The sequence below is a fragment of the Larus michahellis genome, chromosome 2, assembly GCF_964199755.1.
Source record: "Larus michahellis chromosome 2, bLarMic1.1, whole genome shotgun sequence".
In the NCBI taxonomy this organism is placed as follows: domain Eukaryota; kingdom Metazoa; phylum Chordata; class Aves; order Charadriiformes; family Laridae; genus Larus; species Larus michahellis.
The window spans coordinates 113,426,828-113,449,507 of NC_133897.1; the positions used below are offsets into that span (position 1 = coordinate 113,426,828).

The following is a 22,680-nucleotide window of genomic DNA, read 5'->3' on the forward strand; positions in this document are numbered from 1 at the left end:
GATAAATCAACTAACTTAGCAAAGGGATTTCCAGATAATCTTTTTCTGGTTTTTGAAAGTTCGTCTGCACCGTGGGATCCCCCAGGAAGGCATTCAGTTTCTGCTAAAAGGCCAGCCACACACCTTTCAAGCAGCTTTTAAATCCCAGGTAAGCAATCCACAGACTGCAGACAGCCCTTTTGCGAGGGCAAATGATGTGAAAAATGGGACCTATTTTGCTTTACTGAAACCAGACATCTCCAAATCAGAGGTATTTAAAACATTTATTAGCATTAATCATTGTAGGTTAAATAAAACACAAAACCTACGTTTTAGGGCAAAAAAAAATATTATTAGGTATGATACAATTAATATGTAAAACAGAAGGTAAAGTATTAACAGATTGCAGCATCCCATACACCAAGCGAGTGGGTCCAGCCCAGTCAAAGCCCTTATATAAACAAAACAGAGGAAGAGTACTTAGCAGGTGATTTTAAACTTACAATTTATCACTGACTCTGGTTTAAATAATGAAGGGTAGGATAGTAAAATATAGCATCATTGTACTGAAAAGGTCTGATTATAGTCAGAGTGCTCGCATGTATAATCTATCTAGTCACGTTTATTACCACGTGCCATGAAGGATTAGTGAAGACAAGGGATGACAGGTAACTTTTCTAGGTATTGATACAGACCCATGTCACATTGCAGCACTTCAGATAGACCTGCTGTACCATGAACAAAAACTATAATTTTTTTTTATTTTTAGAGTGTAACTTGAATGCTTCTGAGTCCCAATTCTTGCAAAATAATGGCCTTTTTTAGATTTCTCAGTCTGCAAGACAAACTTTTTCTACAATATGCCATTTTCACGCGTAAGAATGGCAAGTCAACAATTGTACCTACGTGTACCTTCATCTTCTTGCTACCTTTGATCCGTAACTTTAAGTTCAGAGGTGAAATGACCATTAACAAAAAAAATGTACTTACAGAATACAATGTGCAGTATATGAGAACCAGACATAGTGAAAAAACACTACATGTCAGCATAACAATATAAAACTGTACTTATATACACACACATATGCAGAGCATATATGAAAACTAGTTCCTTCATAATCTTGTTTTTAAACTAGTTCATGACAAGCCAGAAAAGCAAGTCACCCACAATTGGACAGTCAGAGTCTGGAGTCACGGTGCAAACAAGCTCCACCAAAGATCCTTGGCACTGCAGCCTGGGCTTCGCTCCTGCTGCCGGCTCTCTCCAGAAAACCCACCTTGGGACGAACCCAGCACCAGCTGGCCAACCTAGAACCACAGCAGCGTTATTCTTCTTCATATTATTATTAGAGCAGATCAGCTACAGCGGCAGGCGCTCCTGTACAGTAATTGAGCTTTTCACCAGCCATTAACTGCTAAGAGGAATTCCGGTTGCTGCTGAAACTTTTGACTCAGATTTTGGGGTCGGTTTTTTTTGTATGTCATTTTTCTGGCTGTTTATGAAGGGTGGTGGTACTTTCCAAGCAACGCAGGCAACAAAAGGCAGCAGAAATCAGGAGTTTTACATTTGAAAAAAATCACAATTTTTAAAACAAACCCTTCCCCCATTTGAAGAGGCAGGTTAAAGCTGCACTTTAGCTTTGACGAACAGCAGAGGTGCAACATCATCGTCGGAGGCGAGCCCTGTCTTCAAAAAAAACCACGAGCTGCTCTGCACAGCACTGTGGCCTGTTATTTTTCCACCTGTGACTTCAGCGTTCCCCACTGAAGCTCACCATAGCCCAAATCTCAAGAACTTAACACAAACAGAATCCTTATTCATTTAAATCTTTTTCTTGACTAAAAGCAGAATGAGGTGATTAAGATTTGTCCCACCAAATGCAAAAACATCTTTGAGCCTAGTTAGCCAGCATTTGAATTTTAAAATCTGCCAGAGATCCATTGTAACAACTTCTGATTTTAAACTATTTTAATATACAACTCGTAAACCTGTTCTGATTCACACACAGCTCAACGGCAGCTGGGAGCGTTGGTTGTTCAAGACAATAACTATTCCATACAGATCGGCATCAATTGCCAGTTCCAGCACAAATTAGAGTATGCAAGGTACTCGCAGAATTGTCTTACAAAACTTTCAGACATCTCAAGCAGGGTTACATGAGTTTTCAGATGTCATGTTAAAAAAAAAAAAAAGAAATATGCCGCAAAGATTCACGAAAGCTTAAAAATCAGTTATGCATAGCTATTGTATGTTGAATTAGAATTTATGACACCTTTAAAAACGCGGGTTTGATCTCACCTTGTTTTCTTGGTAACAGGTCTAGCCTTTTACTGGGTTTTATTTAGGAAGAACCAGATCTCTTGCAGCGTTGGGTCACAGGTCCCATCAATTAATGAATCTGTGATGTTGATAAATTTGATAATTCTTTTGTGCTGAAGGCCAGGTTAACCTCTCCCTCCGCAGCCAGTTGAAAGAGGCGGGCACCCACAGCAGACCTGCTGGTACTTGGATGGGATGAAACGTTCCCTAAAGGAGCCTGTCTCCATCCTCAACTAGCAACAACTGACGATTGCTGAATTTTCACTTAAATAACCCCAGATTATCTGTAAAATAGTTGCTGCAATGAAGCAGTGACATGGATCATGTACCAGCACAGGTGGCAACTGAAAGTTTAACCAAAATATCCTTTTTCATGGTAGCTGTCAGTGTATTATCCAAGGGCATATTTTTCAAGTATGAGTGCTTCCAAAGGAGTCCAAAATATCTGAAAACCGGATCATATGTGAAAAAACAATGCAGTTGATTCTTAGATAAAATCCAGTGGGACATTTCCCACCTCCAACTACTTCAAGCCCTCTGAAGACAAAGAAACGTTCCCGTTGATTTCATCTGGCTCCGTTTCAAGCCCTAATAATTAGTGCCACTTTATCAAAGCAATCTCACAACCAAGCAGTAAGATCTGATTTTTATGTATAAACACGGAAACCCAGCTCTAGCCTGCCTGTTCGTGATTTACTGCGGAAGAGTCATTTTCCCCTTTTGTTTGCTTTTCATAAGTCCCCAACAAACGTGCAGCGGGGTTAATTTTCCTCGCAAGGGAACAAATTAACTTGTGGAATGCAGGCTGGGCTTTGGTTTTGAAGCCTACATTCTTACCCTAGATCCGATTTACCAATGAAATTGACGACGAAGATAAATTTGTATTTTATCATCTCGGTCACACACATTCATGACAGACGGAAGTGGAGAATAGATAGTTTTGCATTATTTCTAGTTCATAACCACCTGTTGGATTTTTTTTTTTTTTCCTACACTGTATTTTCAAGTGCATCAAGCTTCAAAGGTATCCCCCAGTGGGTCTTCCATACCACATCCCGATGTGGGTGAGGGGACCACTCCACAAATTCACAGAACCGCATTTGTAAAGAAATGCTCTGGTTTGTTTTATTAGATTCCAGCCTTTAACCCCAAATTATATTGTGCTCTCTTAAGGTGTTTCTGCACAGAAATATCGTTCTTCCAACTTGGAGCCTTCTTGGAGCGCTGCAGTGAGACCACGAAGGAGCGGGGCGGTGCGGCACTCTCTTTTAGAAACAAAGGAAGTGGCATCTTTGAGCAGAGACAACTTTGGTCTGGGGCACAGATTTGGAGGAAACACGGTAAGCAGCAGATATTAAGCTGGCGTTTGTGTTCTTTTTACAATTTCAGTAATTAATGAAGCCTGCGCCCTAGAAAGGGAATCAATTCAGGCAAAGCACAGTGGCTGCATCTTCACTTTTATTCCAGAGCAGACTGGAACTGCGTGGGGTCCAGCAGTCTACTTCGTGACAACTCCTTCTTTCACATACACAGCACCTCCTGACACAGATTTTGACTTCTAGCCTGTAAAAATTGCACTCACTCGTCCTTTAGATCCATTTTTTTTTTTTCTAGTTAGCAAATTCAGTCCATTTCTTGCTGATGTTTACTGGAAATATGAGATGAAGCCACAGATTTAGAAAAATACTGAAGCAGAGTCCAGCTAGAAAGATGGCAGAGAAACTGTAAGCCAGAATTCAGGTTTTATGGGTTTTTTTCACCCTATTATTACAGGGAAAACTCTAAAAACATGCCAAGTCCACTTTGCAATATAAGAAGAGAAGTTTTTGCAGCAGATCTAAAATTTATATATAAAAGGGTCTTTTTATTAAAAAAAAAAAATCAAAACCAGTCATTGGCTTAAACAGAGAATCAGAGTACTTTGACATTGTAATTTTGTCAGGATATTAGAGAGGATTTTCCAACTAGGTTTTGCAAAATCCTTTTGAAGTAAAGCTTTCTGCTTCTGGTCCTCGCATTATTGCTCATGGGAAGTATTGAAATTACTGCTTTCAAGACAAGGAGCCATGTCACTGCGATCATGAAGTCCTTTCTCAGTGAAAAAAGCAAATGGTGCTGTTTTTTCAAGTAAATCTAAAAAGATCCCAGTTGGGTCAGCAGCACCGCCTACCCGTCTGTGAAGTCTGCTTTCCAAGTTTGATTGCTCCGTTGTTACCGTTTTCGTGAGGATCTAAGGGTGGAATTTGCTGACCTGAAACACACAAGGAGACAGTGAATTCAATTTTCCCGAGGTAGTAACAACACACGCAGGTAACAGTTAAGACAGTTTAGCTTGCATAAGAATTACATCTGTAAAACTTCACCAGAAAACAACCCTCTCCTGTGTACCTTGATTCTTTTTCCTTGCATCCTGCTTATGAAAGATTTTCACATTTTAAAAAGCATATGAAATACGGCTATTGAGAAGGCATCAAGTACACTGAAATTACGTTATCCATGTGTTCAAAAAAACCCCCAGTTATCTCACTGAGCACCTTACAACTAAGAAAGAGAAAATTCTCAGCTTTCTCCTAATTCCACTTACATGTGAGCAGTGCTAGTTTAACAAGATCTTGCCTGTCCTAAATCTGCATGGCATTTAGCCCTTGTACACTAGAGTTTTACAAAGCACTGTAACTAAACACATGCTGCCTATACTTGAAAAAGAAAAAAAAAAGAAAGAAATCTTTTCATCGAATCCCTCCCTCCTTTGAGGGCTATCCATGTCTTTCCAGTTGACAGCTTTGATTACTTAACACACCACCACTCCCCACCCCCCCCAACTCTTCTGACTTTTTAATCATCTTATGGGGTGATTATTTTAAGTGTTTGAAGGAATTACAGCCATCGCAGGAGAGCTAGAGTTCTTTCCCAGGGGCAGAAGGCACTGTTCCAACTCCCTCCCCCGTGTGCCCTTTTAGTACTGCTGCATCTTTTGTCTAGCTGGCTTCCTACTCGTGGACAACATACAATGTGCTTAATAATTAGAATTATAAATGGAAAAACAAGAACCTCCCAGGTCCAATCTATCCTCTATCTCTGGTGGGCCTGTTTCTTCCATTAAACTGAGTGATCTCTCCCATCAGTGTCTTAGAGAGTTTACAGTCATGGTAACATACTTTCTCATTACCTTGTGGATTTGCTGGAATTTTTTTCTGTAGTTGAATCTACTTTCTATGACTTACTCCTGGTTTTACTATTACCCATGTTAAATAGCAAGAGTTAAAATATTCAACATTTGTTCGTTATGTGCCACTTGCAGAGAGCATAAAGTTCCTGCGAACAGCTCATCGTAATCCAGGTGGATTTTACAGTTTAGGTTCTCCGATCCTTTGCTGCATTTATTCACAGCTCGCTCTTGCCAAACGTTCCATGAATTATGTCCCTATGTTGAAGCTTGAGTCTTACAATTTACTTGGGGGCAGGGGGTGGCTGTGGGAAGGCAAGCAGCTAAAAGCATTCAGGTAAAATCCAATCCCAATAAAATCAAACAGCGAAATTTCATCTGTAAAGCTTGTCCCCAAAATTACCTTTGGTCAAGCCCATCAAAATTTCACCCCTCTTATTCAGTCAGTTCTGAACAGGTACGTTATACAACAAAAGTGTGACTTTTGAAGCAGATAATCTTGGGTGTTTGCACAACTGAATGCGAGGGGAAAAAGTCCTCACATTACTAAGCTAAAGATACTGTACTTGGTCCAACGGAGTGAGAAATGGGTATCTTGAGGGCCGAAGCATGTATAAGCACTGACATTACAATGCTGCACTCTACTTAGGTCACTAAAATATCAACTTCACACCCTGTTTACATTATGTTTGGACTTCTTGTTTGTAGGCACCCTTCCAAAATAAAATAAAAATCAGAATGGGTGGTTATAGACACAGCTGTCACATGCTTTAGTTCTGTTGGCTCTCCTTGGAGACAGAGAGAATCCACCAATTCTTAAAACTCTAGGCAATAGGAAGAACGTAGTATCTGTGAGAGGCTTTCCAAGAAGGTAGCGCTGTCATTGTAGAGACCTGGAGAGAACTTTTGCATTAGGTACCTACTATTTCCAAAGTGCTTTCAACTCAGTCACAACTAAAATAAAAGTCTATCAATCCGACTCAGAGCACAGTGTAGCTAAAAAAGTTGGAATCTACAGTTTCCATAACATACCACTGAGCAAATACTCTCTAAACATGAGGTTCTTCTAACGGCAAGTTTGGAAGAGGAGAGCTTTAACATGCAACTAGCTTAGCTTTCATTTTACAAGTCCGCATTAAACAACTATGTTACCTCTATTTGTTTCTCATCCGGCATTTCATAGTTCTTACGAGTATCAAATCTTTTCTATGCAAAGAAGCAGGCAAGCTTATCTTTGAAGCAAAACCATTGTAGGATTCAAGGTCAGCAAGCACTTTGTTTCATTCAGGCCAGGACACAATATATGTCATTAAGAATCACCTTGATTTATTTAATTTCTCAAAACGATAAAAACCTCACAGATAACAACTACAAATAATAAAGAGAAAAAAAATCTCTAGATACAATATTTGATGGTTAGTTATTCTGGCCTTTGAAATTAAGTACTGTTTGTCATTACCTAGCCATGTTTTCTGCTGTTTGGATACCCGCCCCCCCGCCCTTGAATTCAATACAAGGAAATAAAGCTTTAAACAGTCTTAAAGTTTTTCAAGTTTGAGATTTTTTTTTTTTAGTAGGTGAGTTTTCTCACAATCATTATTTCTCTTATTACCAGATTTATTAAACCATCAAGTTAAATCATTTTAGTTTTAGTAATAAGACTTATCCCTGCCCAAGCAGCTTTTACCATCTGATGCACGGTTGACTGGAGCAAACTCTTTTGGAGCATAAAACTCAGTCTAACACCTGAGAACCAGCTCCACAGCAAACAATACAGTGATTTTTCACCAAGGGTCGGAGGGAGTGGATGAAAATGATCAGTCAGAACTCTGTTTGACCAATTGTCTCTCCCTGGGCCTCCTTGACAGCTAGTCTCACGGCAGACGCTGTAACAGAGAAAGGTTTAAGCAGCAGCAGAACACTAAGGACGATGAGCCTGCACCTACGCTTCCTGCTTCTAAACCAGCTCAATCACTATCGCTGCCTAAAAGTGCCGTGATCATCTCATCTCCTCATTCATCTCTTGATAAATATGGCATCAATATTGCTGACACCAACTCAATCTAGCTGGCACTGAGTCAGGATCAACAAAGGTCATAACACCGAATTAATTTTAGAAAATACATAGTAATTTCAAAAGTATATCTCACTGGCATACATAGCCTCTGTTCCACAGCAACAAAAAATACCCCTGCATTAGACAACACACAGCATTGTTACTTTATGCTATTTCTTTCAAGCAGTTGATGTCAGAAAGGAGCAGCAGTGCCCTGACATCCAGCCCAGCAATTCTCCTGCTGAAGAAACAAACAGATTAAGGCAATTCCCCTTCAAACCGATGACTGCTCTGTTAAGACAGTCAGCTCAAAAGGGCCACGAGAGATTGAAATCTTCTCTTGCTTAACTTAAAAACGACAAACTGGACCAGAAATAAGAGTCTTTTCTCCATTTTACAGAGCAGGACAACTATCCAGCTTGCCAAAGACCACCAACAGCACATCTCAGGATTCCAGATGAAAACATCTATCAGAGAAAAACAGATGCGCATACGTTTATCTAAGAACTCCACAGCTGAACTGGTGAAGGAACTTAGGGATATACTACTATTGAGACAGTATAAAAGTTCCATGTGGTTCCCATTGCTGATATTTCTAGGGAATGAGGTCCACTGACTGCAATTTAAAAATTAGATTTTTACACTTGTATTAATTAAATATATGATTCTATATTTTTGTTTTCATTTCACTAATGTTTAGACCCTGTTTCACTGATTTTGTGCAACAAAACTGTTTGTAAACATGCACCTCTACACATTCGTGCAGAGGTCTTGGTGTCCTCTATGATCTCATTCTAGTGAACGCACCACAGTTTGTAAAATAAGTGTCACAAGCGATTGCTCAACTGTAGGGTTACAGAAACTGTCATGGTTCTGAAGTGAGCCATCCAGGTTAACAGGCGGGAAGCACTAAATCAATTGCATCTCCTCCTTCCTGGCATGTTTGAGTTGGGCTGAGGCAGTCCAGGATGGAGGTCAGAGTCTTCTCCCATGCCTGGTAGAGTTCCAACTGCTGCTATTGAATCTGAGACTTGTTAATGTAAAGAGATTAATCAGCACGCGGGGAGTTGCGGTTCTGAGAGCGCCAGAGGCAAAGAGATTGGGAAATGAGAGGTTGGGACAAGAGGTAAACAAAATGGGAAGGGAGACAAATGAAAACTGGAGCAGGGAAGGAAGAGAGACAACAGGGACTGGGTGACAGCTCTGCAAGCAGAACTTGGCAGACAGGGATTGCCCTGCTGCAGCTGGAAGCACGATGCATCATCACAGTAATAAAATCTGCTCTCTTTGTTCCTTTTTGAATGCGATGCTCCAGTTATGAGCTGTGGCATCCATTAGCTCAGAAAAAAAAAAGTCAGTCTTGGAGTTGGGCTTTTTGTTTTGTTTGTTTGTTTGTTTTTTAACATGAAACTAGTTTCATCATTGACCTGTACAAGACTGCCTGAAAAGGCTGGAAACAGCCTTAAAGCTGAGCGTAAGGAAAAAAAACCCACAACTGTTTACCATGCTGACACAGGGACAAACACAACAGTGCATCGAACAGATAGTTTAGTGTGGAAACAGATGTGCTGTGATCAGCCTGAGCTGGCACATCGAGATGATGAAGTCCAAATCCAAAAGAGGCACAGCCCTACCATCCAACACAACTACAATTCTGCTAAGGGTAAGAGGCAAGACATCACGATGCTGTATGTTGACTTTCTGCACATTTATCCTATCTGTTCTCTTCCTGAAAATCATGTACAACTTGAATTTTTGAGGGGGCCAGAGGAAGGGGAGATTTTCATTAGCGCGGGATGGAAATCGACGGCTCACCTGAGACAAGGCAGACTTATTCAAGTAGCGGTACGACAGCTATATACACAAGGGCCAGAACCTCCTCCTAAAATTGCTAGTTGCATCACAACAAGGTGAGCCCCTGCAAAGCACTGCTCTCTATAAACCTCATTAATAAAAGCACAGCCATCTGTGAAAGCATGGCAGAAAGAAGCAGGCACATCTTATCCAACAGTTTTGGCATTTGCATACAAGACTCCTTCTGCACCTGTAGGACTTACAACAGTCACACTTCTTATCTCCCCAAATCCCTTCATCCTTTGAAACCAGTTTCACTGGTATTTTAGAAGGTCCTCGTGTCTCTCACATGGGTTATAAAGCTTGGCCCACCAGTCAGCCTCTAGTTTCTTTTACTCCCCCATACTTGCAGTGAAGCAGGATTTCCTCAACTGACGGAGATGACCGCTGTTTATTTCACGTTGTAAGTTTTCATGCAAGGTAACACATATTTACAATAAAGGATATTGCATAACTAAACAGAGTTAACTTGCAATTATTTTAATACTCCTAACAGCCTATCTAGCAACATCTGCATGCAAGAAAATAAAGCTGTTGTGTTGTTTTTTTTTTAAGCAAATTTACAGAATGCTGACACTGAAGTTCTTGCTAGGGGAAGCAGCAATACAAATAAATTTTGCCCCATTTAATTAAAATCTGATGCCCCACCCCGCCCCCCAAGATTTAAATCTTACATGCATCAAAGTAAACAACAGAATTCCTAATGATTTTAATTACTAAGAGATCCAACTTTGATACGAGGTCCTGCTCTAATCAACTTCGGGCTGTTTTGGTTTATTTACTAGCTTTTGTTGAAGAGCTCTGCTATGGTTGCAGAGAAATCCAGGACGTCACAAGTTTAACTTTAAGAGTAGTACAAAGGCCAGTAAGTTTTGCTTCATTTATTAAAATTTGAAAGCAAGAGGAGAATTAATCCTAGAAACACAGGGAGCATAAACTGTAAAGAATATAATCTCAAATATTTATAAGTTAGGGCAATGTTTTTCCATCCTTTCACAGTAGGTGCACACCCCCTATAAAAACTCAGTTACGAGCTTCGGCTGCCTTAAAAATGGCATGTGTGAACTGCTCTGCAACGTAAACATACTTGCTTTCCTTAAAACTTTTTTCATAGACCTCTTCACAGTAGTTCACAGATATCCACACATCACCAGACAGCAGGATGAAAACCACCAAAAATGTCTTGCACAAAGCTCAAAAATTGTCTATCTGCTTACCCCCCCCCCTCCAAAGACAGACATTTCACACATTCGTCTCTAGTCTGTCCAGTATACAACTGGTTAAACTGCAAACTCTAGAGGTTGGGTTTGTTGTTTTTTTTTTTTTTTTTTAATCTCCCAGTATTTCTAGGAAACAAGTATTTGGGTTACATTAAATATTCAATAAATGAGTTGCTGGCAAGGCATCAGAAAATCAATAGCTTCATACATTTATAACTGAGCATTTACCACATGAAAGGTTGTACACTGAGACACAAACTCTCTGCTCTAATTAGGAAGCCTCGTCTAGGAAGAACATCCTTATCTGGATTTTTAAACATCAGCCTGTCACTCCTTCTCGTAGTACCAGCATCAGTAAGACCGAGCGTGCTACCAACTCTTTACACACTTCCGTAGAGTGTGTAAGCTCACTTCCCTCTCACCCTTGACAGAAAATGCTGAAATGCTTCAACCTCGTCCCCCTTTGGCAGCCCACCAGTCTCCAACATTTGCCATACTTACAAAAATTAAAGTAATACTAATGCATGCCCATCATTTATTTTTTTGTTTAAGCACAAGTTTCTTTCATATTTCACTTGGCTAGGTATTCCTCAGCGGCTTCCTCAGTCCCACCGCCTGTTTACCTTTGGACCTCCTGTTGCAGACCGGTGTTAACCTGGGAGGTGCCGCCTCGGCCTCTATCATTTGCGGAGGATGGCTTTCACGTAATCTCCTCTTTCGTATCTGGGGCACCTTCATGCTCAGGAAACAGGCAATACCCACGCCGAAGAGAAACAGCTGGGCGTGGACGAGAGCCGAATAAGGTAACTAAGGCTGATTTGAGTTGTTAAGTGAACGGCTGGCTGAAAATTGCCAGGGTGTGATTGCTACCAAGCGACAGCACACTTGGGGCAGCTTGTTTAGTCACTGAAAACCAGCCAGTTTTAACGGGTAAAGCTGCCTTCCCAGGCACAAGCAGTGGTCAGTGGACTAAAGCCTCCACAACCAAGACGGGGCAATACAGAACCGGTATGACCCCCTGCACAACTTTACACTGTGTTATACTGCTATCATGCAACACATTCCTGGCATTTTTGCTGCTGCTGAAGTATAAACCAGCGACAAGGAGCCGCCGTGACTATGATCTGTCTGCAGCTGGGAATAAAAAATTAATAACGTTTGATCCTATAGACACTCAGCTATTAAAAAAAGAACTGCTGGGAAACACATGAAAAACCGCTATAATCTTGAGCGCCCTTTTTATGTCAAAAACCTTTCCAGAAAGACATCGGGAAAAATTTAGCCCAAGTGGGGAATACACAATTGTACTAAAAATATCCTTTTCTTGTTTACAGAGAAATAAGCCAGCCACGTGACGTTTTACAACCACAGCAAGCCTTCAGTCAGGCGCTGCTAAATGTAACCCGGGTAAGTGTAGTGGCTTGCCATCTGAAATCACAGGGGCACAACAGACAGCCAGGAGCTGCATCCCATCAAGCAGCTCAGCGAAAACTCTGCAGCGCGGAAAAAACACCAACTTTGCTGACTCTTGTGCTTGCTCTGCCTCCTCAGCCTTATTTGCCAGAGTACAGCCGGCCAGATTCGACCCATCCTCAAAAAAATCAGAAACTTTTCCTGACTCTAGTCTTGCATACCTTGCATTTTCCTGAGAAGAATTAAGGACAATGGATTTGTGTTGAGACTCTGTTATTAAGACATCCCTCAAAGCAGTCAAATCCTCAAATCCTGAGAGAAGCATTTTTAAAAAATGTTTTTAAAATAGTGTAATATAATAACCTAAGAAATGAAGTGATTTGTCTATAATCTCTCTAATGTTTCCAAGATTAATCTGGTTGTCAGCAAAACATCCCAGTTCCCCTTTTATTTTCCGCCTTCCTTACATCATTACATTGAGTAATTTTTTTCCCATTATACTATTTCACTCCGTTCACAACATTTTCTCTGGAAAAGAGACAGTTGTTAGACACCTTAGGAAGGAAAAATGATTATGTTAAAATACCCCTGGGAAATGAAAAGCATAAGCAAGCAGGAGGTAAATTTTTTAGCTAAATTAAAATGTAGTCTACCCCTTCTGTTTAGGGTATTGATTTCAAGAAGGTTTTTAATGGAAAAATTCTCCACGCGTGTTGGAATATCCTTCCAAATCCAGGCTGTAAAATAGGCAATACATGCAGTCTACCTTCAAGATCTAAGGTTAACAGGAAAAACAGAGAAGTTGCCATCTCCCTGTTCAGAGGCTGGGGAGCTGCACCCTGCCCTTCTACAGTGCAAAGAGAAGGGCACGAACTCTTCGGGCAGCGTGAAAGCAAAATTAAAGCTGTAGCATTACTTCTAGGGCACCCCACAAATAAATGAGTCAACAGGGTAGGAGACGTGGCCACAGAAGGACTTCATACACTGAAAAGGCAGAAATGCTGCCGTGCAATTTGGGCATAGACAGACTTTTTTGGAAATCGCACAAAGACTGAAGTGGTGTAAAACATCAGGAAGTTATCCATACCCTCTGCCCAGTCACAATCATAATAATCAATTCTCCCGCTAATTAAGCATTTTTCACTTGGTTTCCACCATATTTCTATAAACATACTCTCTCCTTTCTCTATGCTGAGTACTTGATAAGGTCATGAGTACATCCACTGAGACCAAATATTTCTATATATAGAAATAATTGCCTGTGGAATTAAGTGCACTTGCCTGGGTATCTAGTTCATACTAAACTTAATTTAGCTGATTTTCCTCGTCTATTATATCCATTATTAAGGACAGCATATGCTGCCAGCTGCAGCATTGCCTATCAAAGACGGAAACTAATTATCTAATTACGTGGCAAGGATGAGTTCCTCTGCGAGAACATTCACAACCATCAGATGCAGACAATCAAGTAAACTATCACAAGGAAGAACCAGTTCCTCCAGACAGCCATGTTACACACTCCTCCTTTTTTAAAGGAGGTAAAAGAAAGGTAGCGTATTCTAGGAATACTGGTTCTCATTAACCATTTAAAATACATCCCATGCAAGTGAAGCAAACACTTGAACAGGCCCTGTGTCAGGCAAAGTGTGGTAGGTAGTATGAGCCGATTATGGACATGTGAAATAAAATAAAATAAAGACTTTAGGGAAACAAAGTTGAGTCTCTGGACATGCTGCCTCCCAGGCAGGAGTCAGGGAGAGGAGGTACCACCAGTAGCGAGAATCAAGTCATGGACCTCTTAAGAAATCTCAACCCATACGAGCCTGAGGATGCAGAGGGAGCAAGCCGATATCACTGCAAGGCCATTCTTTATCATCCCTAATGCTTTTGTAAGGTTGTGGAGAACGAGGGACGTCCCCTGTGACTGAAGAAAGGTAAATGTTATATCTGTCTTCAAAAAGGGCAATAACAAGCCATGGATCTATAGGCTGATTAGCCTCACTCTGCTTCCTGGGAAAACCACAGAGCAAATCCTTTCAGAAGTTGCCTCTGAGCACATGAAGGTGGAGAAGGTGACTGGGATCAGTCAGCATGGACTTACCAAGGATAAATGATGTCCAACCGACCTGGTTGCCCTAAATGATAGTATGACTGGATCTGGGATAGAGAGAGAGCATTGGGTGTTGTTTACCTTCACTTTAGCATGGCTTTCAATACTTTCTCCTACAGCATCCTGGTACATCCAAGTTGGGATGTTATAGTAGACTATATAGTAGACTGTTCTACCTGTAGGCCAGTTACAAGTGGAATACCTTCTTAGTACCTTTTATCAGTGTCCTGAAGGAGGAAAAAATATGCACCCACTTCAGTTGTCAGATGATACCCAACTCAGAGGTGCGTTCAACACCCTTGAGGGCAGAGCTGCTGTTCAGAGAGCCTTTGGCTGGAGGGAGGAATGGGCCAACAGGCCTTACATGGTTCAGAAAGGACAAGTGCCAAGCCCGGCTTGTGGGAAGGAAGAGCCCCTGGCTATAAGACAAGCTGGGGACTGTCTGCCCAGGAAGCAGCTCTGCCAACAAGGACCTGAGGGCAGCAAGCTGAGCACGAGCCAGAAGCGCGCCCTGGCAGCAACGACAGCCAACAGCATCCGAAGTTGTACCAACAAGAGCCAAGCCAGTAGATCAGGTGAAGTGGTTATACCCTTCTAGATACGGCCTAACACAAGCTGGGTAATGCATCCAGTTTTGGGCCCCACGACACAAGAAAAATGTTGACAAACTGGCGCAAGTTCAGAGGAAGGGCCACCAAGACAGCCAGGGGGCTGGAGCACTTGTCAGGTGAAGAAAAGCTGAGGAAATGGGGCCTGTTTAGGGCTGGAGGAGATGAGATGGCTTTGGGGGACCGCAAAGCAAAGTCAGCACCTGTGGGGAGGGCTGCTAAAATGACAGAGACAAATTCTTTACTGAGGTGCACCCAGGACAATGAGTGAGGTGGTCGTGAATTGAACCAGGAGAGGTTCTGACCTGATATGCTGAGGGGGGATGCCACAGTGAGGACTATTTAAACACTGGACTCATCTGCCTAGAGACATTGTGAAACCTCTGCTCTTGGTCCCAGACAGACAAGGGCCCGAGCAACCTGGTCTGAATGCGCTATCAATTCTGCTTTGAGTGGGAAGTTGGACTGAAGGTCTCCTGAGGCCCCTTCCAGCCTGCAAGGTCCTTCCCACTTGCAGCCAGAGACCAAAACTGGAACCCCTAGAAGGCAAACTGAACAAGACAGGGTTTTTTTCTCCTCATGAGGAATGCCAGTCTCATCTTGTTTAAAGGACCTGGAGAGAAAAAAAATTTTATTTAAACGGATTCCACTGCAATGACTATTTTCTACTTATCATAGCCCTCCAGGCGCATTTCTCAACATTTAAGCTTTTATCAAGATGATAAGATCAACAGTATCGCTTCTACAGCAGGCTTGGTCTGAAAGAGAAGATATGAACCAGGTCAGGATTTATATACAGATTTAGAAGGAACAGGCTTACCCCATATCTACTGTCTACTACGTTTTGCTCTGGTGTATTCAAAGTCATTCTTAGTTTACATCTACATAAACAGCCATCATACTGCTGGCCCCGTGGATTTCTTGATGTCCTTGGGAAGGCATTTTTTAGACCCGAAACAAACAGCTATTTTCAGAAGACCTCCAAACAATCACAAACAAATAAATAAACAAGAGGGAGCATTTACTTACTTATTCCTTGAAAAAGCTCTTCAATGTTAACAGCATTCTTTGCACTGGTTTCAACAACAATTGCACCTATAGATTCTGCATATTCTTTGGCATCCTTCATAGGAACCTCCCTACCAAAAAAAAAAAAAAAAAAATTAATTACAAATAAAAGAAAGCAAATTTTCAAAAAATAATTTAATATTTTGTGGGAAAAAAAAAAAAGACCTCAAACACAGCCTAATCAGAAAAGCATTAGTATGCTCCTCTTCCCTGTAAAACCAGTACTATCTTTCTTCCTCTTATGGCATTTAGATCATCATATTCAAAATTTCACCAATGACTGATCTGCAGCTTGGACTTGCTGCTGAATCCATGCCTTGCAAAAAAAAGGAAGATAATTTAAATGACAACCCCATTTGTTTGTTTTTTAAACTTGACCCCAATAAGAAAGGCATTAAAACACCAGAGAAAAGACATACAACTCTGCTGGCCCAGGCAGCAATCAGCACTGTCCGCAACAAGTGTTCAAACAAGATAGGATACGACTGTTGTGGAAGAAAACGATAAGAGCATTGTATGTCTAAGTGTTTGCAAGCAGCAAGAAAACAAGAGAGATTCTGAGAGAAATATGAAAGCCACTGACTCTGAGCACATTGTCAAGAGGAATCTGTGAGTGCCAGATTCACTGGGGGAAGACCACCATTCTGTGCCACATCACCAAAGTGACACCATCTTAAAATCAGTAGTAGAACATCCTCATTTTGTAGCCGATGCTTCATACGCCAAAAGCTTGTAAATGCAGTTTACAACATGCAAAAGACCTCTGCTTCAGACACAAAGCAAGCCTCACGCTGACCTTGTATCTGCCTGAGCCAGGTGGCAAAGCTGAATCTGCCCGTGTCCGCTGCCGTCTGTAACCACTGGTATTCCTGATTTTTGAGCAACGGCTCAGAATCAGAGACTGAGCATGCTAACAGGCACCCAAGGGACACCAGATAAGGGGAGCACGTGTTGAAACACCAGGCTGACAGCACTATTTTTCTTCCAGTTATTCAGTACATCAACCGGTGTGTTTCGTGTGGCTTTATAGCTCTCTGTTGCACATGCAGAATTTGCACTAACTCCTTCACCCCACAGCTCCGATGTACCAAATCCAGAGACTCCTAGGGCAATTTCCTCCTAGTATGAGTTCATTGGATTTTAACAGAGGGTACCTAGGTGGGAGCACAGCAATGCAATTTCACAATTAGCTTACGGAGGTATATATTTTAAATAAATCAGATCTGCTGCTCATGGGAAACATGCAAAGAGGCAGAATAATTGCCTGATTTATTGCAAATGGTTTTAAAAGAAACCATTTTTCTTCTTTGTGTTACACGTCCTTTTATTGTGGAAGACACAGGGAGGGCAGCATTCCCCTTACTCTTTATGAAATGGCACCTTGGCCTTTATTATGAAAGGTACCACCATCCGCGGATGGCCCTGGAGACAAGAAAAAAGGAACTTAACTGCGTAACGTAATATTCAAACAACAGTAAAGGAAAAAATTTGAAAGCATAGGGTTATGCAATGAAGACTTTCAACTTGCTGTAATTTAGATGAGAAAGCAAACTTCAGGAATTCTTCCTTTCTGAAGGAAGCCTATAAACATCCACAGCATGTGGGCAATAAGCATCATGCCACCCAGTGCTGTTGACACAGAGAAGGCTGCATACATCAAGTGGAGTTATAATCTGGATGTCAGCATTTCTAAGATGCTACTGTGTCAAAAAGGAAAAAAAACACATAAGTTTGAACTATAAGCCAAGAGATATGAATATATGCAAAATGGGGTGAAGAGGGAAGAAAGCAAGAACCACCAGTGGAGTGCTGAGGAAGTGTTATTCCAGGACTACAGGGAAAGTCAGAGGAACACCTATTCTGAAAGATGTCAATCATTTCATTTTGTCCTTTCCAAACCATTCTATTTATTCAATCTTCCTTGAGATTTTCTGAATAATTACGGAATAAAGAAATATACCGGATGCAGAGGGAAGATCTGAGCATGAAATTCTGCTGAATTCTCTTAACCAAGGATCTGGCAATTTCCAGTGAACACAACTTGTTAAGAAAGTGCACCATATTTTTTAGGGAAGTAAACACTTCTTAGTTGCTGTTACAACTAATGACTTCTATAACGCTCAAAAAATATTTTGGACACTTAGAACATTTTAACATTGAAGTCTCAGCTCCTGTCTTTGAAACTACTTTTAACTGACCTGTCAGGAGGACAGGACACACATCAGACGGGAAAGTCTACTACTATTACTTAAAAGTATGCCAAACACTCAACAGTACTGGAGTTGACAGTACTATAACAAAGATCAGGATTTACACCAAACAAAATTGCCTGTCTACCTATAGAAATTCCTTCAAAGTGGAGAAGAAATTTACTTAAACAGAGTGCCAAAAACTGCTGATAGCCTATTAACAGCACTGAGAAAAGCAGCATGACCCCTGAGTGTCCCAAATCCATTCTGGCAGCTCCAAACCAAATTTTACATGCTAAATGAGGAGGGTAAAATGGTCAATGATTGTAACAAATAGTGCCAGTCTTTTCCCAGAGGAAAATAATCAGTTCTTATTGCTCCCATTCATTCCTCTTTACGTTATCTCCTGCAGTCGCAGAGATGGTAGAGTGAAATCAACTTGGACCTGGTCAGCTTGTCCTCTTTTGCTTCTATTCACGTTAGTCTTAAAAGCAGCTGTCTCTCTAATACCCAGCAAAACATCTGCCAGAAGTTCTACAAATCTAAAGAGAGACGTCAAAAATGCACACAAAAGCAGCTTTCTCCTGTGTGCTTACACCACCTTATTTTTAAATTCTCTGTGCCCAAAGGCAAGCGTATTTCCTACTCACTGGAAACAATCTGATAAAATGGTGACACATTTCACCTAAAATCATTTTTACTCAAGTCAATCTGAATACATAAAGCAGCCAGAGAATACAGCTGCATGTATCGCATAAGCAATCAGATTGCTGGAAGAACTGTGAAAACATATCACGTACAATACAGTCTGCTCTCTATTTGTCCACCAAAATCCCTTTAACTGGGCATCACTGGATGACTTTAGAAAAAGAAATGGCTGGGAGATGTAGATAAAATAACAGCATAAAAAAATTCTCAAAACTATTCATATTTTTGGGAAAAAAAACAAAAAAACCCAATAATAACAGGTATTAGCTCATTGAGGACAACAAGCACTATGCAAATGCCAGGACATTTTGCGCATGGAAGAGCTGTGCCGGCTGAATGGGAGCAAGAAACAGGTGATCAGCAATCAGTAAACAACAGGTAGAGTTTGAGAAGAATGCGGTGGGAAGATCACAGTCACCCTGTGAGGAACCCTAGTATTGTCCAAACACTTCAGGGGGAGGGCTGATTATGGATTAATTTGCTATTCGTGTCATTTGTCACAATCTACAAACTTATTACTCCCAATTTAATCAGGTAACTGTATTGCTGGGAACACTTAAGTTTAAATTTAAGGGGACTCTCAGGGCAACTGGAAACTCCAGTTTGCACTAACTGGTTTTGGTTTGGTGTTGTGTTTTTATAATTGTCCTTTCCTCTGTTTTTTTTCTAGTTCACATTTGGAAAACTTCGGTTTTGTATTATAGGTCTCAGCTTCACCATGTTGACAAGCGTATCACAACATCTAGTAGGAGATGCCAACATACTGTCTGCACCTCTGATTCTTAGCCCAACAGAAACCAGGTTATCTTCTAGTATCAGGGCTTGTTCAGGTCCTACAGAAAGCAGTGACTCACGGTTTTGTGTTGGTTCACGGCTGATGGGGGTGGGGTGGGGGGGTGACAGGAAAGAAAAAAAAACCAAACACAAGCAAAACCAAACCAAAACAAACCCAACACAGTTTGGTTTTGGAAGCACTGTATCACTTACTTAAGTTAAACACGTGCTTCAGGGCTCTGATGAACCTGGGCCAAAGTAGTGATTATAAAACAGGGGGATATATTTGAACAACCATGAGAGCCTACGAGGTCCTAAGAGGAAAGCATCAAGTACGGCCACTGAGTCTGTACTCCATAGTTGAAGTGCGAAATAACAGGGTCGTGGGCTGACACAGAGGATCACTACTGTACAGCAGAATGTGCTTCCACTTCCAGAAAGGATAAATGTGAATCCAAACTAGAGCTAACAGGCAGAAGAGTGACTCTGGCTTCACTCTCATCCCAAACAGCATCATCTTGGCTCTTATGCAGGAGGGTGGACCCAACCATCCCCTCTTTCACCCAGGAGGTTCCTTGCTTCACACAGGTGACACAAGTTTTACTTAAGGTTATGCTCCTAAAAACAACAAAAATCCACTTTCTACACCCAGTATTATGGGGCAGTTTCACAGTTGTTGCAAAGCACAAAGTACAAGTTCTCAAAGTTGCTCTGTCAATAACATTATTCTAACTCAGGCTGACCCTTCTAGCTTTACATCGCTGGTTTTGCTCATCGCTTAATGCATTCTGAGCCTTTTAACATGAATGGAAGAAAAAAAAAAAAAAAAGAGAACGCTTTTCCATTCCCAATGATTCAGCAGCTAAAGGATGTAGATTGTACAAATCCACAGGAAAGGCAGTAAAAGAGAGGTTAAAAAAGAAGTACATAATTCAAGTTGTGCTGCTGCTGGTGAGGTGGTACATTGGCAGGACCACTGGTGTTAGGAAAGACTCAGTACAGCTGACAAAAATTATATACTGTTATAACAATAAAACAAATTGTTTACCTGAAGGAAAGAAACAATACAGTTACCACAATCAAAGCAACAACAAAAATGGATGTATTACCTGATATCAGAAAGATCACATTTGTTTCCAGCGATTGCCATTACAATGTTTTCAGGACCATGTTCTTTTAGTTCTTTCACCCATTTCTTCAAAGTATGAAAAGAATCCTAAGTCAGAGAAACAACAAATAAGCTAACAGCCTGGTATCCCTTGATGTATGTGCTTATTTTTCTGAAGTTAGAGGAACAAGGCTTTATGAATGCAATAATAATTTTATAGATCACAAGACCAGAAAAAGATGGCTGTATCCATTTAATCTGCTTTTCAAACTTTAGGTCATAAGACTTCCTAAAATTAATTCTTGCTTGAACTTGGACACTTCCCCCTTTGCCTCCCCTCAAAGCAGCACTGAATATTTGTCTTAAATTTTCCAGTGATGAAGAAACTACCACAGCTCTTTTAAGTTTAGCTAGTAGCTAATTTCCTTCACTTTTAATGTGAGCTTCATTTGTCTAATTTCAGCTTCTGCCTGGTGGATTACTATCTCAACTACTGTCATATTTTCAGTAACATCCAAGAGAGGTTTCAGTGACCTCCTCACCCCCACACTTCCAAATCTGTGACCCGGTAAGCCTCAATTTACTCATTATGAAACCAAAGAGACAGGTGATAATTCACTTGGCTTTTTCTCTCCAATACAAAATTCAAACACTTTTTGATGCTACCTACCTTTTAATAGTAAATTTTCTGTTTCTTTATACTAATGAACTAATAGCATGAAAATCACTTTTGTTCCTAGACATTCTAATGATCGTGCATGGTTGAAATTATTACTGAAACTCAAAGTGAGCTCCCAAATAAATTATAAATCATTTTTTCCCCCTTCAGAAATGCACGTAAGAGTTGTGTCTAAATCAGCGATGGCTGTATCAGTATCACTGAAGGGAGAGCACCATCAGTCATTTGGGAAAAAAAAAATATCCATTCTGCTTTAATGGTCAACACTGAATATTAAGCATCAGAAAGTGAAATACACATTGACTTTCCTCTCCTATTTTCTCTTCTTTATTCTGTGAGCTGTTCCACATACGCTTGGAAAAAGGCTGGCAAAAGAAAATTCTATTCTTATAATGCATTAGAAGATCAACTGTAAGACATTTAAGTTAAAAATAAGTATCAATCCAGCAGGATTCACTCTTCCTCATCTTTTCTTGGCAAATTAGCAAAGGAGAAGAGTACCGCTGTGGCCACCACCATCAGCCACAGATCATTACACTAATGCACTGGAGAATCAACCCAGCCCTCTCAGCCTAGTAGTAAATAATTCAACTGGCAGGGAAGGAATAAAATGCAAGTGAACTGTCATGACCATCCATCCATTAACGCCGCCTCTAACTCAGCTTTATCAGCGGGGGTTTCTTTCAAAAGCAGTGGAAAAGGCATTCAGCTAGAACCTCCTAACCTCCTCTGCCTGAGAAATGCGCAAGAGCAGTTTAGGATCTGAAAAATACAATTTTCATTCCAAATGAATAATGTTGAGACAAAAGGTCAGAGACTTATTATTTCATTACTGGCTTCAAAGGTAAGACACAAGTCCCGCAATGCAAACACGAGATGATACGCTTCGCTAAAAATAATTAGTTTTAAAATCAGTAATATGCAAACAACTGAATTTCTGTTCAGCCGATAAAGCAGCCAGCTGCTTTCTGTAGTAAAACTTCAATTCCATACAGAGAACATAGGTGGTGGTGGTGGTGGTGGTGGGAGGGGGTATTGCAGGATATTGTCCTGTCTACGTAGCCAGAGGAAATCCAAAGAAACTTTGACAAAATGCAGTCTCAAACCTTTTGTCTACATGAAGTTTAAACAACACAGAAGCAGGACTTTAATTTTTTAAGGCAGTTGGACACCTCCGTCCAATTCTACACCAACTACTGAAGCATCTAAACCCCCCTGACATAAACAGGGATTAACATATAAATACTTCTGCAGTTGTGGGTTTTAACTCCAACTCTGGCCCAAGCAGAGGAGCTAACGCAGGTGAAAAGCGTACAGCTGGTCTTACCTGTTTGGTGATATCATAAACTATTACGGCTGCTGCTGAACCTCGGTAGTACATTGGAGCCAAGGAATGAAACTGTTAAAACATAACACACACCCCCACAA

At 40.9% G+C, this 22,680-nt stretch overlaps 1 protein-coding gene across 2 annotated transcripts in view; it reads right to left on the minus strand.

Moving 5' to 3' along the window:
• Nucleotides 1-244: 244 nt before the first annotated feature.
• The window catches only part of RAB31 (RAB31, member RAS oncogene family), a 69,989-nt gene continuing 47,553 nt past the window's right edge, over nucleotides 245-22,680 (minus strand). The window contains exons 4-7 of one of the 2 annotated variants that reach the window (XM_074576633.1): nucleotides 22,580-22,651; nucleotides 20,575-20,681; nucleotides 15,756-15,865; nucleotides 245-4,550 (exon numbers count right to left, since the gene is read on the minus strand). In XM_074576633.1, the coding sequence (XP_074432734.1) occupies nucleotides 4,453-4,550; nucleotides 15,756-15,865; nucleotides 20,575-20,681; nucleotides 22,580-22,651 (387 nt within the window). In that variant the 3' untranslated portion in view covers nucleotides 245-4,452. The remainder of the gene's footprint in view (nucleotides 4,551-15,755; nucleotides 15,866-20,574; nucleotides 20,682-22,579; nucleotides 22,652-22,680) is intronic. The other variant, XM_074576631.1, reaches the window with a different exon arrangement.